Source organism: Corvus brachyrhynchos, unplaced genomic scaffold, assembly GCF_000691975.1.
Source record: "Corvus brachyrhynchos isolate BGI_N302 unplaced genomic scaffold, ASM69197v1 scaffold46, whole genome shotgun sequence".
Taxonomy (NCBI): domain Eukaryota; kingdom Metazoa; phylum Chordata; class Aves; order Passeriformes; family Corvidae; genus Corvus; species Corvus brachyrhynchos.
Window position 1 is genome coordinate 1,504,369 of NW_008238838.1, and position 16,369 is coordinate 1,520,737.

The window sequence follows — 16,369 nt, forward strand, 5'->3', positions numbered from 1 at the left end:
GGGCTTTAACCCATAATCCTTGCAAAACCTTAAGCAGCCTCTGTCAGAAAGGGACTGTTTCAGACACAGATGATTAAGGAGCAGCAGAGGGGTGATGGGGGAGCGGGCAGCACACAGTGCTTGTCTGCACACAGCCAGACAGGAAGGGCGAGGACTCGGGTTAGTCACTGGAGTTCTTTGGGAGACAGGCACCCCTCCCTGCTCAAGAAAGCTGCAATCCCACTCCCAGGGGTAAATCTGGAGGAAATACATGAAGCTTTCTGAAATCAGCGGGGTTTTTTTGGACCTCTCCATCTACCTGCTACCCTGGTTGGGCTGACATGTGGGGACAGGTGGAAAAGATGGATACACACAGCCATTCCTGCCCAAACCCCTCTGCTCACTGCAGCCCAAAGGTGCCCAGTCAGAGGTAAAATCCAGCACACTCAAAGGGGTTTATTCAATCCATGTTGTTTTTAATGGACTTGAACAGACAACACGGTTTCCATAGCAAAGAATCATCAGCCCCATCTTGTACAAAAACAGAGTTAAAAAAACATAAAAGGAACACAACCTTGAAAAAAAAAGCCCGAAAATGGGTATTTATTAGAAAAAAAAAAATATACAAAAGCACCTCTGTGCCTCCTCACACTTTCCCTGCCTCCTGGAATTTCTTAAACAGGGGTTCGTCAGCCCGCAGGGGGAAGGTCAGAGCCCGTTTCTGGTAGTACGTGGAGTCCATGGCCAGGTTGTCGATGACATCGGCCAGCAGATGGGCTCTCTCCACGGAGCTGCCCGGCGCGTCGTAGCCCAGGGCAGTGAAATGCACGTGCAGGTGGTGGTAGGAGGGCTGGTAGTGCAGGTAGATCCGCAGCTGGGAGCCGGGCACGCCGAAGCGCTTCGCTATGGCCTCCTGTGGAGGGGAAACGGAGAGCTAAGGACTGGCAAAACCTCGGAATGGAGGGAAAAGAGCATCCCTGCATGGCAGGAAAGGCACAGGGAAAGGTAAAAGGGATTTCTGCTTCCTCACAGCAAGGGAGAGGGGGAAGTTTGGAAGGCCAGAGCTCTCTTCCCCACCCTCCATTTCAGCCTCTGCGGGGACAGAGCGAGTCCCCCCGGCTGCCCCACTTTTATCTCTCCATGATGGGATGTCCTATCTACCCATATCATTTTCCCTTTCACCCTTATCACTCCAACTCATTGGAAAAGTATCAGGGATCCGTTACCAGCCAGCGTAATTAAAGCTATAAACAGCAACAGCGAACTCCGGCACGCCAGCTCCGCTCGCTGCAATCCCCCAGCTAATCTCTTAATTAATCTCCCACTTTCCCCAGTGCAATTACTTTCCAAATTCTAACGCAGTGAAGGAAGGAGAAGCTACTGCACATCCATCTCCCAAACACACCCTGTGGAAAATCACATCAGCCGGTGAGAACAGGCAAGGGGTTGGGATGGGGTTGTTAAAACGAGGAGCTCAGTGCTCACGGGAAGTATGGAGCATCCCTAAAGCACCTGGATGTGGCATGATCTGGGGAAGGTGCTGATGGAGAGCAGGAACCAGAGAGGGAAACACAGCCCTGTTTCTTGACTTAATATCTCCAGATGAGCGGTCCCCCAGGCACATGCTGTGCCAGAAAACCCACGGAGTGCCTTTGCAGAGGCAGCCGAGCTCTCCCTGGCCAGGACAGCAGCATGGGACCAGCCTCACGCTCACCTTCCCTTCCTGCAGGACGTTCCTCAGCAGCGGGAGGTGCTCGGCCGTGAGATCCCTCAGAGACTTGATCTCCCGGCGATGCACAAGGGCGATCAGGTACAGGTCATCGAGCTGCAGAGACACAGCATGGGGATGAAAGGGCACAGAAAGAGCACGTGGAGGCAGCAGCACTTTGGACCTGACACACCATTCACAGCTTCCCAGGCTGTTATATAGGGATTCTTGTGCCATACAGGGATGCTTGTCCTCAACACCCACACTGGGCTGAATTTCCCACTGTGGGATGTGCTCACCCACAATCCCACTGCACCTCAAAGCATCATTGCTGGAGAAACTGGGTTTTGTCCAGAAATGACCAGAACAGCCTCATCCCAATCCATTAACAGTGGGATCACAAATACCTTCTCAGCTTTAGAGGCAGATGGAGTCACCAGCCCTCTCGTACTGTGAGCACCATGCTCAGTGCTGCTCTTCCACCTTCACACACCCCTGAGCACCTCAAACATGCCTTCTCTGTGTGACTGAGGCTGAAGACCATGTGCAGGCACCCACTCAGATGTGTGGGGTCACCAAAGCCCCAGCCAGGAGCCTGGGGTCTGCCAGCACCCCCCATGCACACCCCACAGGCTTCTCAATGATGGTTGACATGCAGCATGCTCAGATGAGGATTTACAGTGGACCACAGCTGCCAAAACTGAAAATTTTTCCCATTGATAAGCTCTTTACTTTTCCACTGTGCAAACAGCTGGCCACCTTTGAGTCACATCAGTTCTGTTAATAACAATTTTCAAGACCTAACTGGTCACTGTACAAATCCAGGGCAGTGAAAGTGTGTCCCTTGAGCAGCTCTGAGACAAACCTTTGGCCTCCCCCAAAGCACTCAGCACTTTCAGTGTTTAACAGTATTTAATAATGTTTAACACAAAGTTAAACAAAAAGTTGTGGGTCATCACACTTTAAAAAAATAAAAATAAAAATCCCAGTCTCCTTCAGCTCAGTTAATGACTTTCTAATATAAACATAGGAAAGCAAAGGGTTTGGATATACTGAGACCCAGCTGATCTCTTCAGGGCTGTGAGAAACCCAATGCAGCTCTGTGGAAAGTGATACTTGTGTCAAAGGATGCTCTCAGGACCCTTCACAGGTCTCTTGAAGCACAGAGCTGTTCCTGCAGCCAGCCAGCTCATGGTTCCATTTGATTCCCATGCACAGCTCCAGAAAAAGATGGTGTAACAGCTTGTGCTCTTTGGCTCCGGGCTGGCTGGTGGGAGGAAAAGCAAACAGCTCTTCTCCTTAGAACAACATCTGCATGTTGCTGTTTGAAACAAATAAGCCTGTTGCTAAAAAGGCCTGGAATGATGTCATGCCAGGCATTGCTTCAGGCAATGCCTCAGGGCTCCTGCAGATTTGAAACCAACTCAAAAGTTGTGGAAGAAAAAAAACCACACAAAAGAATTTAAAAAAAAAATTAAAAAACACCCCAAAAAACCAACTCAAACCACTGTCAAGGTTGGGCAGCAGCATGCAGAAGGATGGCAGATTTCACAGTGCTAAGGAGAAAATCTCCCCCTATCCATTAGCCTGAAATAACTGCAGGTGAATTCACAGGATTTGTGGGCCAGGGACTAAAGGAGTGCGAGGCCACACTGCTGAAAGGACTGCTGAGGGAGGGCTCTGAGAGTCCTGCTGGGAGCTGCATCTCACTTCCCTGATTCCATCAGCAGCCTTGCCTGGGATGTGGCAGAAGGAACTGGTGCTCCTGGGCAGCCCTGGGGCTGTCGGGATCAGCTCTGGCTCAGTGCCACCCACAGCCAAGAAGAAATTCCTTGGCTCAAAGGCAGAGCTGACAACCATTCCTGGGATGCTGTCTCGCCTGCCTGCGAAGGAGATCAGCAGTGCAAAGGGCCCAGATAGCTCCAGGGATGACTGGGGTGCAGCTGTGGAGAAGTCCAGAAGATCCTGTTCAGCATTCTAAGAGCCAATGGGAACATGGGGAAACCTCCCCAAAGAACAAATCCTGCTACTGAGGCACGCCCTGACCATGCCAGCTGGGAGATGTGGATGCAGCAGGTCTCTGGAGAAAGCCAAAGCACAAATTTTAGCCCATCTATGATTTTAGCCCGATCCCGATGTGAGCTGCAAAGTTTGGTTGCAGCACTCAAGGATTTCCACCGAGGCTTTGCTCACAGCCAGGAAAGGGACAACATGCAGCATGTTTTAGGATCCCTAAGTACTGCCCCACTGGGAGAGCAGTGAAGAGGGCACATCCTGCAAGCTGGACACATATCCCCATGCAAAATCTCATCAGGAAGAAGGTTGTGCCTCTGGTGACCACGTGGAAATTCGAGCTTAGTTACCCCATCACCACTTGACAGGGGATTTTTGGAGTAGCTGACGTGCAAGGGATTCACGGGGAGCAGACACTAACCTGCAGTGACTCCCCGAGGCAACTCAGCTCTGCACCACAAACTGCTGCTCCCTGCACAGACACCCAGGATGGTGCTGCCCACCAGCAGGCTTGTGTTCCCGTTTTCTCAAGTTTTAGTTTCCATTTCTAAGTCTTAATCATGCAGCAAGTCTCCCCACATGCCCCCTGCAGAAGCATATGAGGATCAGAAACACAATGGGGACTTTTTTTGACGCCACCAGCTTCAAGAGAGGGGTGTGTTTATGGAGTTTCACCTCCCCAAACTTACAGCGTGAAAGGGAGGCGGAGCCCAAGGAATAATTCTCAATTTAGGAATACAGCCTGGTCTTAAAAATCACTTTCACCAAGTGGCCACTCCCACAAGGGGTGAAGCAGCTGCTCGTGAGCCAACAACCATCTGTTTAACACTGTGGAGGAGAGTTAATTGCAGCAACCAAAGGACAACACAGCTGCCTGGTTTGCACCTCAAGTCAAGGCTTGCAAAAAAAAAAAAAAAAACCAAACAAAAAACCAAAAAAACAACCCAGACAAGTTCAGCAGAACAAATACGCAGGATTTCGGTTCAAACACATCCTGACAACATTTGGGCTGATACAGAAAAGTGAAAGTGAACCTAATAAATGCATCTCAGAGAGAACAGCCCGGGTGTGCAGCACCCCCAGTCACCTCGTGGTGGCCAAAGGGCCCTGGCAAGTCATCACTAACAGCAGCGAGCACAGAAGGACACAGGCACCTACTCAGACTCTCAAGGTGCTCTTAGGAGTCTGGAAGCGGACATTTCCTCTGGGTTACCTTCAGACAGGCAGCATTAGAGGAGCAAACCAACCTGGTTCTGATTCCACTTTAAATCTGGAACCAGAACAAAGCCATTGGAAGGATCTGGGTTTTCATGGACGATTCGATCAGCCTCAGCTTTTTTCTCCAGGATATTATACACCCACTGAAAGAGAAACACGTGATTTATAAAACAGCAGAGAATAAAAAACCAACATCTCAGATGCATTTAGCCCAAGCTCATGGATTACTGCACGTTCTCTGCAACTAGAATATATAAAAAAAAACGCCAATTTTATTTTAAGAAGATCAAATAATTTGTAATTAATTAGCCATAAAACACTTCAACATCCAACAAACTCCAGAATATTATGAGCACTTCAGTAAAAAGCAGCGGAACCCAACTCTTGTGGGGCTCAGCACACTCCTCTTGCAACACCATGGGGCTGTTTACACCTTTTTTACCTCCCAAGCTGCAGCAAAATCTTTACAACCAAGTCTGGGAAGGGAAACTGGCTGATTTTGTTCCTTATTCAAAGAGGAAGGAGCAGAGTTGGATGTGGCTCTGGCTGCTGGCAGCTCACTCCAGGGATACGAAAGGCCTGTGTTTATTTGGGCAATGCATGTCTCTTGGCTCCCTGGCTGATTAGAAAACAGCTCACCACTCTTCTTCTTCCATACTTAAGGTTCCAGCCTCCAGCCTGCCTGTAATCCCTGCTCTGGTTATCCCCCCGCGCTCCTCCTGCAAGGCAAAGCACCATTCAGAGAAGAGTTATGGAAATGGAAGACACCAGGGATAAGTGACAGAGTAAGACCAGAGAAAAGCATCTTTGCTCTCCCCTGGCTCCCAGCCTCAGCTCCAGCACCCTTTTTTACACCTCCAAAATGCGTGTTATGCTCTGGGTTAAGCCCAGCTTAAGTACTGGACTGGCAAGGGAGTCTTCAGCCAGGTCCCTGAAGGTAACACAAGGCAGCAGGAAATTGCTAAAGCTTGGAAGCTGAAAATGTTTGGAAACATCATTTTGCCCCACTAAATATAGGTCTGAAATATTCTGGTTGCCCCAGGCAGGTAGGGAAGGTGCAGCCAATTTCACAAATACACCGAATGAGCTGGGCTGGCGGTGCTGTGCACACCAGACACTTCTGGGGAAGTCCATCAAGAGTTTAATTAATCTAATCAACACTTAGGATCACTGTCAACTGACCTGAATATATCTGGAGGGAAAAAACAACTTCTCTTCCCTTGGTCTGGGATTTTTTGCTTAAACTGCTCTTTTCTTCTTAGCATCATCTTAGAGATTGGATTCTTCAAGTGATTCTGGAAAGCACAGCACAGCCTCACTCTGCTCTGTAACCCTGTGTGCTGGTTTGGGGGAAACTTCAGCAGGAAGCTCAGCAAAAAATGGACATTTGCCTTTTGCTGGGGTTTTTATGCCTGCTCTGATCACAAGTGCCAAGCTATCAGTGCCCTAAGTAAGTTCGCTGATCAGATGAGCTGAACTTTAAACCCAAGGCTGCCTCGTGATGGGCAGGTCCTTGGCTGACTGCTCCTGCTGCTCCCAGCACAAGCCCAGCAAGCAGAACACATGTCCAGGGACTGGCACCACAATAAAACCATTGTCCTGAAAGCATCCACACTTTGTATCCTCCAGCAGGAAACACAGACGCCTCTGTAGTCTCCTGGTATTTCTGTCACCCTTCAACATTTCCCCTTCCACTCAGCAAAACCAGTTGGATAAAGACAAGGAACAGCATTATCTAATCCCAGAGGTCAAGGACTGACCATGCTGACCATGATTCCTCAGCAGATGCTCCTGATGGTCACCAGGAACGTTTCCATGGACTGAAATCAGCTCACAACCATTTGGGGGAAGAGGCAGAGTGAGAGCTCCTGCAATTCCTGAAGGCAGCTGCTACCCCAGGAAACTCAAGAGATTTGGGAGCAAAAGCACAGAGAAAATATTCCATGCAGGCTGTGGCCTGGTGGAAACATGCACATGCCCTTCTCCAGCTAATAAACACTGCAGTTTAAGGCAGCAGGAAAGATGGGGGAAGAGGGGGGCATCCAAGGCTCCTGGTTAGTTTTGGGAAATTATTCTTAATGGAGAGCCTCAGCAGCCCCAGGATTTGGTTTATTCCCCCTTCTGCAAAGGCTGGCATGAATCAATCCCTACAGACTTGTATTCCTTTGGTCTCTAAAGGAGAAAGAGAGGGGAACAGTCAAAAAAGGATAAAACCAAGGAAAAAGCTGGGGCTGCCTGGGGCAAGTAGGACACAAAGCAACAGTTTCACCACATGGAATATGGACTGAGGAGCTGAACTGCAGGAGGCATGGCAGGAGGAGTTGTGATGCAGGAATCAGTGCTTTTCCATTTCCACAGCAACCCAGAGACTCCTAAGAAGCCCACTGAACAGCACCAACACCCAGGAAGCCACCCCTGGACAGGAGAAAAAAAGTCAAGAGTTCCTCCAGAAACCTTGGGAAAGCAAATGTTTTTCTACAAAGATGGAAAAGGATGTCCCAGCCAACCAAGTAGGAGGGGACAGCACCATGGAGCTGACAACACAACCAGCAGGGAGATGGGGCAGAACACTCCCAACTCTCCAGCTGGGGCTTCAGAGGAGACTTCTGACAGCACAGTGTTTTGACAGAGGAGACCAAAGACGTCCGTGTCTGCAGGAGAGGGGCTGGTACCCGTACCTGGATGCTGAAGCTCTGGGACTGGATGAAGGGCAGGGTTATGTTCTTGTAATCCTCCCAGGTTTCACGGATGAGGTGCACTTCCTGCCGGAGGTATTTCTGGATGTGTTTCTCCGTGGCAGGGTAAACCACCGTGGCTTTGATCTCTAGGAACAAACACATCAGCTGAGTTACCACCCACATTGCTTCTTTCAGTCCCCAACAAATCTGTCTGCCCTTCCAAAAAATGCCACACTAAGACATTTCAAAGAGAGGGTGAGGGAGAATGGATATGGAAAGCAAACAAGTGCTTTAACCTCCCGTGCTGCTGCTGCTTTTCTGGAGGAAGAAAAAGCCAACAGCACAGCCATGGCCTGTCTTTCCAGCTCAGGTGGAGGAGTTTGCTGTCTGAGTTTTTCCACACTCGCTCTTTCAGGCCTATTAGCAACATCGGGGCAGAGGTGGGGCTCCCAGGGCAGTGTTCATGTGCAGTCAACAACCAGGACAGAAACACGACCCCAGGGACAGGGACACATCTTCCTCACACTTAAATCCAAAGCTCACAGGACGCACCCAGCTACATCATCCAGCCACAAACCCAGATGAACTCCAAGGAGCAGCTCCTTCCCAGAGCTCAGTCAGAGTGCTTGGCCTCAAGCCCCAAGTGCAGGAGGCAAAGAAGCCAAGGGCACAGGGACAGATCCAGAGCAAACAATGTGAGCTGGTAGGTCAACACAGCTCAAGATGAGCCGAGAGAAGAGGGCTGAGTGACCCCATGCCCACAAAAAGCATTTCACCATTTACCCTGGCAAAAAAACCATTTTCTGTTTGCCTCGAGATCAGAACATTGCCGTGCAATTTCTGTGGCATTAAACAGGATGCAAGTGCTCACCTTGTCAACCTGGCAGCTCTGATGTCGGCAGCAGTAAATCCTACCCACAGGGCTAAAACACTCAGGAAACATCCCTCTTTGGCCAAGACTGGATGTGCAATACAGAGCCTGCCACAACTCCAAGGTGCTCCAAGGGCACAGGAGTGTCTCTGCCTTCCCAGCTGACACAGAGCTGCTATGAACATCAGTGCAGGAAGGAGAAAAGCCCCACAAGCCTGGGCAAACCCCAGGCAGACCAGACTGAGGCTAGTGGCCGGGGCACTGTGAACACTGCAGGCTGTGCCCAGGGTCTGCCACAGAAAACCATGGGCTGCACAAGTACCAGGGCACCAAAGTTGTGCTTCAGGCCTTAAGCTTGTATATAGGCTAGCTAGACTCTGAATACAAACACCTATTTGTTCCCAGAGCCAGGATTTAGGATGGTCTCAGTCTTTTTTAGTTTTCTGCTTTCTGTTTTTTTAAGGTCAGCACTGCACAATCTGAGAGACTCTGCCTTTTCATTCCATGCCAAACCCAGCTTAATGAAATCCACAGGAAAATGCTGGTAACATGAAATATGAAAATGCAAACCACAAGGGCAGTCTGGTCTGATTCCCACCATACACATGTTCAAACAAGATTGTTTTCCAGGACTCAATTAGCACTTCTAGCAGGATGATGTAATACCAAAGAAAAAAAGACAAGGCTGTAGCTCTCCTCACTTAAAAAGATCAGCAAAGCACTGGGGAGAAAACAAAAAAGGCAAAAGATAAAATACCACAGCCAGCCTCAGGCTGAAACTTCCACAATTTGATTTTATACCCCAAAAATAGAGCAAGGTCTGCAGCAGAAGCCCCTCAGTGCTGGGTGGTGATAACCACAGTGCGTGGGGGTGCAGGGGACCCATAATGGCTTCCCTGGCACCTCCCCAATTTGGGGGTGGCTCCTCATGGTGGGGAGAGAACTCAGGGTGCTTTAAATGAGAGATCATAGAACTCCTTCATGTGCAGCTGCAGCTGAGCAGATGTTTGGAAGACGAGGCAGGGGAGAGGCTGTGGTTCACTTACGATTATTTCCCTTCTGAAGGTCTCATCAACCCCAAAATGTCCCAGCGATGCTAATTAGCATCAATCACTGCAGCCAGAGAGGCTGTTTGATACCTGCTCAGAGCCTGACAGTCCTTAGGAGCCACACACAGGATGCAAAGTCACAGCTGAGCCTGGGCTCGGCTGCAGGAAACATCCACAGCGAGACCAGGCTCGCCCCGAAATCTTTCCAGCACTGGCACATGGCCACACTCCGGTTTCCAAGTCTGCTCCTGACAGGCTCCGTGTGCACCAGAGCAGCACGTAGGCCGTGGGGCACCCAAAACCTGCCCTGGCCTGGAAACTGGGGTACGGAACCGCTGGACACGTGATGTGGGTTTCTAAGCTGGCTGAAGCATCAGGGATTGTCTCTGCTCACATGTGAGTCACAGCAGCCAGGCTGTTCCTGAACGCCAGCCCGAGGCCACCACGGAGCATCTGCGGTTTGTTCTGGAAGAGAGGACTGACCATCAACTAACTGGAGGTTATAAAAAGCCAGGAGGTTTAACTAAAGGAAGCTGGATGAGCAGGAGGCAGAGAACATCTGTCCAGGCTGGTCACTCTACGAGGGGCATTTGAGGGGAAGCACCACAGTACTGGGAAAGTGCCCAGGAGAAAAGGAGGCTCAGATTGACCAGACACACACACTTCTCCCCTCTCCTGCTAAAAACAAGAGAGGAAAACACAATCAAAGACACAAGAAAAATCAACTTAAGGGAAAAAGGGCTGTAAGCTGCTGTTTCCAGGAGGAGAGGACAAAACATGAGCAGAGAGAGCTCGTGCATGTAGGAAAGGACACTCTGAGCTCACTAATGACGCCTCATCTCCTTCTGTGCCGCACTGTCCCCAGGCTCTGCCAAAATCCCCCTCCAGCTCAGCACATCAGTGAGGAGAGGCCTCACACTCTCTTCTCCCACCCCACTGCAGCATTAACACCTACTGCCAGACTGTTTTAGACAGATTTAACCCTGCCAGGGAGCCAGGAGAAGCACACAGGGCAGGCACAACCTATTTCTCCTTTTGGGCAGGGGTGCTTTTTCCTCTCTTTGCTAGCAGGAAGCTGAGCTTTGGTTTATAACCTCCCTAATCAACCTGACCATCAGGTGCAGGAAAGTGCCAAGCCCGCGGAACAACAGATATGTCAATATTTGCACTCTTGCAGGTTTCTTTTCCCTCTCCAAGCCTTGTTCCTGCTGCATCCTGCTCTGGGCTGTCTTCCCATCATTAGGTGGGAAGACAGTGCCTTGGACGCAGCCCTAACTAAATATATAATTAAATATACTAACACACAACTCCCCTGCTGCAAACAGTTTGTTTGGTTTTAGGATCACAACTGCACAAGGATCACATGGGAACACCGGATTCCAACCGAACCCCAGCCAGGTACACCCATGGCTTTGTCCCAGACAGCTGGGGCTCTCTTTAGTGAATGAATTAAAGCTGCAAAGGATAAAGCCTGCAAGAGCTCACAGTCTCCAAGGCCAGCACATGCCAGGGCAAGCCAAGCATGCTGCCAGGGACTCAGCCAAGGCTGCCTGGCCCCTGGGGCTTATCCCAGGAGGACTTGGGGGGCTCAGTGGACTTTAGCTGCAACAGGGACTGCAAAGAGGAAAGTTGCAGTTTACCACCGCTGCAAAACACAGAGCAAAGCACAACGACACCCCCCACCATCCTCCAACCACCCCACATGCTCCCACAGCTTCAGGCTCAAGCTTTTTATTTAAGTGCAAATGCAGGAAGTTTTCTTGGCTGGGCAAACCCCAGAGGCAGCCAGAGCACAGAAACGCAGGGAGAAGAACCAGCCTTCCCACTGCAGCTCCTGCATGTTTCTCCAGCTCCTCACTGCCTGAAACCAGACTCTTTTTGAGACATGGATTGCTTCCTGCATGACTGAAAACTTTCCTTCCACACGCTCTCATTTTTCCCACAATTTCTCCACCCCATGTTGGAGCCATGGAGCCAGAGCTTCTCCCATTGTGCTTGTTTTAAGATGTTTCTAATAAGCTTCAGCCTGCAGCCAAGGAGCAAAGACTCCTTAGAGGACTGATAAGAGCCTTTAAATCACACCAGCACAGCTTTGGAGAAGCATAGTCCCACAGCAGCCAGGCATGAAGAGGCTGCTTTTTGCCATAAACATCAAGCTCTCCTTGGCAAATGGGTGTGAGGAACTGGATGTTATCAGGGAACATGGATATTGAACCATCTGCCTTTTGCAATCCAACCTTTGGCACAAGGAAGGTGTTTCCCTTTCTGTAAAATCAGCCTTTGCCCTCCCTGCAGGGGAAAGCCAAGGCTGGAGATTCCTCTCACATCTAGGCTGAAGCTGCCTCTTAAATCAAGAAAACATCCAGAAAGTGGCCTTAAAATAAGTTACACATGCTTGCCTCTGCTACCAGCACAGTCACATCAGCTCCGACACACTACTCCCCACAAATTCACAAAGTCCCCTCTCCTTACTCCAGGGGTTTGGGTTGCCCTTCAGAGAAACTCTGATCATTACTGGCTTGTTTGCAAAAGTTATTTCCCATTTTAGCCTTGACAGGTGCATTAAAATCAATGAGATGAGTAAGACTCATCTGGTGCTGCCTTCACTCCAGTGTGCTCCCAAATCTAAAAATCTCATCACAGTGAAATGTCTTTTCCGAGGTCAAAGCAGAGTCATTTGCTCAAGTAACATGCTTTGGCCTCCCTTTCCCTTTTGTTTGGCCTCCCTTTCCCTGTGTCACCACACAAACAAGTCATCATCACACGGGGCCTGTGCCGGTTTGACTGCGCAGAGGGAGCAGCACCCGACTCTCTTCAATGCAGAGGTGGGGAAAGAGCGCAGGAAGTGTCCACTTCCAGCTGTAAGATACTCCAGATGAATGAAGAGCCCCACGGGCTTGGGAGCACAGAGGCAGCATTGAGAAACACCCTCTGGAGGCAGCTCCTCACGGCATCAGCACGAGTCACCCGCAGTCACCGCTTCCTCTGTCTCAAGGTCTGTCTTACCTCAGAAAGCAAGAGGGTGAGAGTGGCAGGGCTCAACTGCCCAGCATGCTGTGAAATCCCCCAGCTGAATTCCTTCATCACATACCACAGGACTGTTCCATGAACTGCTTAACACCAAAGTCTAGCCTTTTCTACAAGATATTTTACTGTATCTTATACCCAAGTGTAAACTTGCAAGGACCAGGAGATAAAACCCTGTAAGTCCAACCCTGCAACCAAGGGGCCAACAAGACCCTGTGCAAGGGCTCCCTGAGTCTCCACATTATCACTCAACACCCCAGATCAGTCAAACCTTGACTGCAGCTTTACAGGCAATTCCTCCTGTTTAGGTTTTTAAGCTACATTCCTCATATCAATTACGTCCTTGGGCCGTGACTCAGGGTAATTTCCTTCCTCTCCTGACACACACGGCTGTTTCCCCGGTGCCAGCCTAGCTGCCCACCAGCAGTTCATGCAATGTGCCCGCTGAACAGCTATTTGCTGCTAAGTGCTTCAAAAGAAGAAGCCTCCTTGCTCTCCACTCCAACTCGGGAAGCCTGGACAGCAGCTCCAGGGTCTACAGCCCCCTCCTGATCTCCTGCTTGGGGCTGCTCAGCATCCAGAGCGAGATGAGGGGAGCCAAGGAGAGGGGGGAAACAAAGATGCATCACTGGGTAATATCACAGCAAAAACTTACCTTTTAAAGACGGATTTAAAAGTCATTAAAAAGATAAAGCTTGGCAGGAGAAAGCCAGAGGCTTCTTCCCCATTCAAACACGCAGGAGGGGTTTTGCACCACGCATAAACCTTAAATAAAATAAGGAATTCTGTTCTCAGAGTAATGTGGAGTCACACAGCGCTGCAGCAAAGTGCTGCAAGGAAGGCAAAGGCCGGCACAGCTGAGCTGGGCACAGCCCAGGGGATTTCAGTCTTGCAATGCCACCTCGTGGGAATCACTGCAACTCCCACCAGGCTGGAATACAGCAGGTGCCCAAGCAGGAGCTTTCCCAGCTAAGAAAGAGGAGCTTTAATGTCTTCCAACAATGCCCATGCCCAGTGTTTTCCTCAGACTGAAACTCACTGTAACAACAAAACCTTTAATTTTAAGTCCTTCACAGGAGAAAAGGAATTTTGCACAACTCAAGCTGACAAATCCAGACAGTACTTCCTCCTACACCCTGGGAACAGAGCTAAAACAAGAGCATTTTTGGGAAGGCACATCAAATATCCTGCAAATTTAACTTGAGACTGCAACAACATCTTACTTAAGGCACTCAGATTAATTTTGACTCTATTAAACCTGTTTGGCTGCTATTGTGTTTATGGAAGCGTTGACATGGAACTTATCACTGCATTTCCAGAATTTAAACATATACCAGCATTCATGCGGAATTAATTGTGGAAGGGGGTTCTGCTCCACTCAGGTGAGCCCCCACCTGGAGAGCTGCCTCCAGCTCTGAGGTTCTCAGCACAGGCAGAACAGGGCACCACTGGAGCAAGTCAGAGGAGGCCATGGAGATGCTGAGCATTGGAGCAGCTCTGCTCTGAAGCCAGGCTGGGAGAGCTGGGGGTGTTCACCTGGAGAAGAGAAAGGCCTGGAGAGAACTCAGAGCCACTTCCAGTGTCTAAAAGGCCTCCAAGAGAGATGGAGAGGGACATGGGACAAGGGTCTGGAGGGACAGGACAAGGAGGAATGGCTTCCCACTGCCAAAGGGCAGGGTTAGATGGGATACTGGGAAGGAATTGTTCACTGGGAGGGTGGGCAGGCCCTGGCACAGGGTGCCCAGAGCAGCTGTGGCTGCCCCTGGATCCCTGGAGGTGTCCAAGGCCAGGCTGGATGGGGCTTGGAGCAACCTGGGATAGTGGACGTGTCACTGCCCATGGCAGGGGGTTGGAACAAGACGAGCTTTAGGGTCCCTTCCAACCCAAAACAGTCTGGGACTCTGTGATTAAACTGAAGGGCCCAAAGACCAGCCCTGCTTTCCAGTGGCAGCTGGAGAGCACCACCACGGCAGGACACCTTTCCACTGGGACCAGAGTCCCCTCTGCAGGGCAAGAGCCTTCCACTGCAGCTCCCCAACCTGCCCATCTGTCCTTGTCATACTTGGTTTATTAACAGAGTTTTATAACACACAGACATGTGAAATCAGCAGGGGGATGGGACTCATCTGCCCCAGCACTCAAATCCTCCCCCAAACACAAGCTGCCTGTCCTTAGCAGGTGACAAAAAAGCCCATGAGATGCCGCCCTGGGATGAGAAGCAGCTGCATGTGCCCTGCAGACTGTTTTCAAGAGAAACATTCTGGAAGGAGACAGCTCTTACCCAAGTAAGAGCACTGACAAACACCCAGAGAGCCCTCACACCCCTGAGCCTTTCTGCACCTTCACACCAAGGTCATCAAGCCATGGCCATTCAGTGCCTCATCAGCTGAGCCACGTGTCCATGGCATGGGAAAAGGGCATAAAACAGGGCAGCATTGAGAGCCTTGGGATAAGACATTGCCTTCAGTGCGGAACAACCCACTGACCTCCCCACCTGGGCCAGGTGTGCTGCTGTCACCAAACCACAACCGGGGTAGTGCAGCCAGGTCCAGCAGTGGCACTTGCCCATCTCACTGCATCCTCCCCTCTGGAGTGGGCAGGAACCATATCCTGGCATCCCAGCTGCCCTCCCAGGATCCCTGAGCGGGGCTGAGGGCACTCACCACTCAGCTCCGGGGGAGGGCTCAGGTAGAACGTGCAGTAAATGTCATTGTGCATCTGCAGCTCTGCGTTCATGGGCTTCTTCAGCAGGTCTGGGATCTTCTCCTCCTGGAAAGGAGTCTTTTCCAGGATGACTACAGCATCTGTGCCCTCTCCGGAGAGGCCAATCTTCTGGAAAAGGAATGGATAAAGTCATCAGCAAACACAGATGGGTGCTAGAGGTCAGGGATCATGGCAGACACCTCGTAGCACCCTGGTCCTCATGCCCAAACCCCCTTGCAGGCCAGGCACCCTTCCAAAAATAAACCACACATTTCCAAAAAAAGCAGGAATTTGCTCCCCACCAAGGAACAAAGGTGGTTTTTGGGGGAGCGGGGGATGTGAGCAATGACTCAGTCCATGTGCACCTCCCCGGATGCTCCAGGTTTCCTTCTGACCCATAGCACCAATTTCATCTCTGACACTTCCCAGAAAGAGGGCAGAGGAAGGCGTAAGGATTTGCATCATAGTCAAGGAGCAAGTTCTAGGGCAGGAGGCACTTACTGCTGCCCTGCTCCAAGGAACCACAGCCCCCGATCCCGTGGCCTCAGCGTCCTGGTTTTGGGCAGTGCTGGGTGTGAAACATCCCCCAACATCACTCCTGTCTGTACAAGACCCAGGTGAGGCCTCACCACACCACCTGCGGAGAGCAACAGGGCTCACCTGGGGCTCCCAACCCTGTCAGGCTAACAGGACAGAGCAGGTCTGTACCCAACTCAGCTACTGCAGCAACCCACTGCCTCGAGACCAAAGAAGCAGCCTGGGACTTCCCAATCCTCATCTCCTGCTAGGATGCACATCTTCAGGAGACAGGAGCAGAGGCAGCTGCATGCTTCCCACGCCATGCACAGACAATCCCAAGAGCTACTACAAATTTTCCTGTAATGGCTGTTTTACAGTCCCAAAGTCGGCGCGCTGCTGGCAATCCAGTGCCACTCTACCTACCAAGCACGAACAGCTTGCTTGAATCCAAAACCACCAAATTATACGAACAAGAAAGAGGGTTGCAATAAGGTCTCCAGCCGCCTCCTTGGCCTGGTTTGGGCAGCGCCAGGCTGGAAAAGCCGGTCGGGACCCGGCCGGGACGGGATGACCGGAGGGTGACCGGGACCCGCGGCGCCGGGGG

At 50.7% G+C, this 16,369-nt stretch overlaps 1 protein-coding gene across 1 annotated transcript; it reads right to left on the minus strand.

The window, feature by feature from the left end:
• Positions 1-434: 434 nt before the first annotated feature.
• Positions 435-16,368, minus strand: DCPS (decapping enzyme, scavenger; the record flags this gene model as incomplete). Its single annotated transcript, XM_017738340.1, has 6 exons — positions 435-892; positions 1,694-1,804; positions 4,948-5,061; positions 7,597-7,742; positions 15,207-15,375; positions 16,189-16,368. Coding segments are annotated over 6 exons (987 nt in total), but the record flags the coding sequence as incomplete, so codon positions are not given.
• Between the last annotated feature and the right edge of the window lies 1 nt (position 16,369).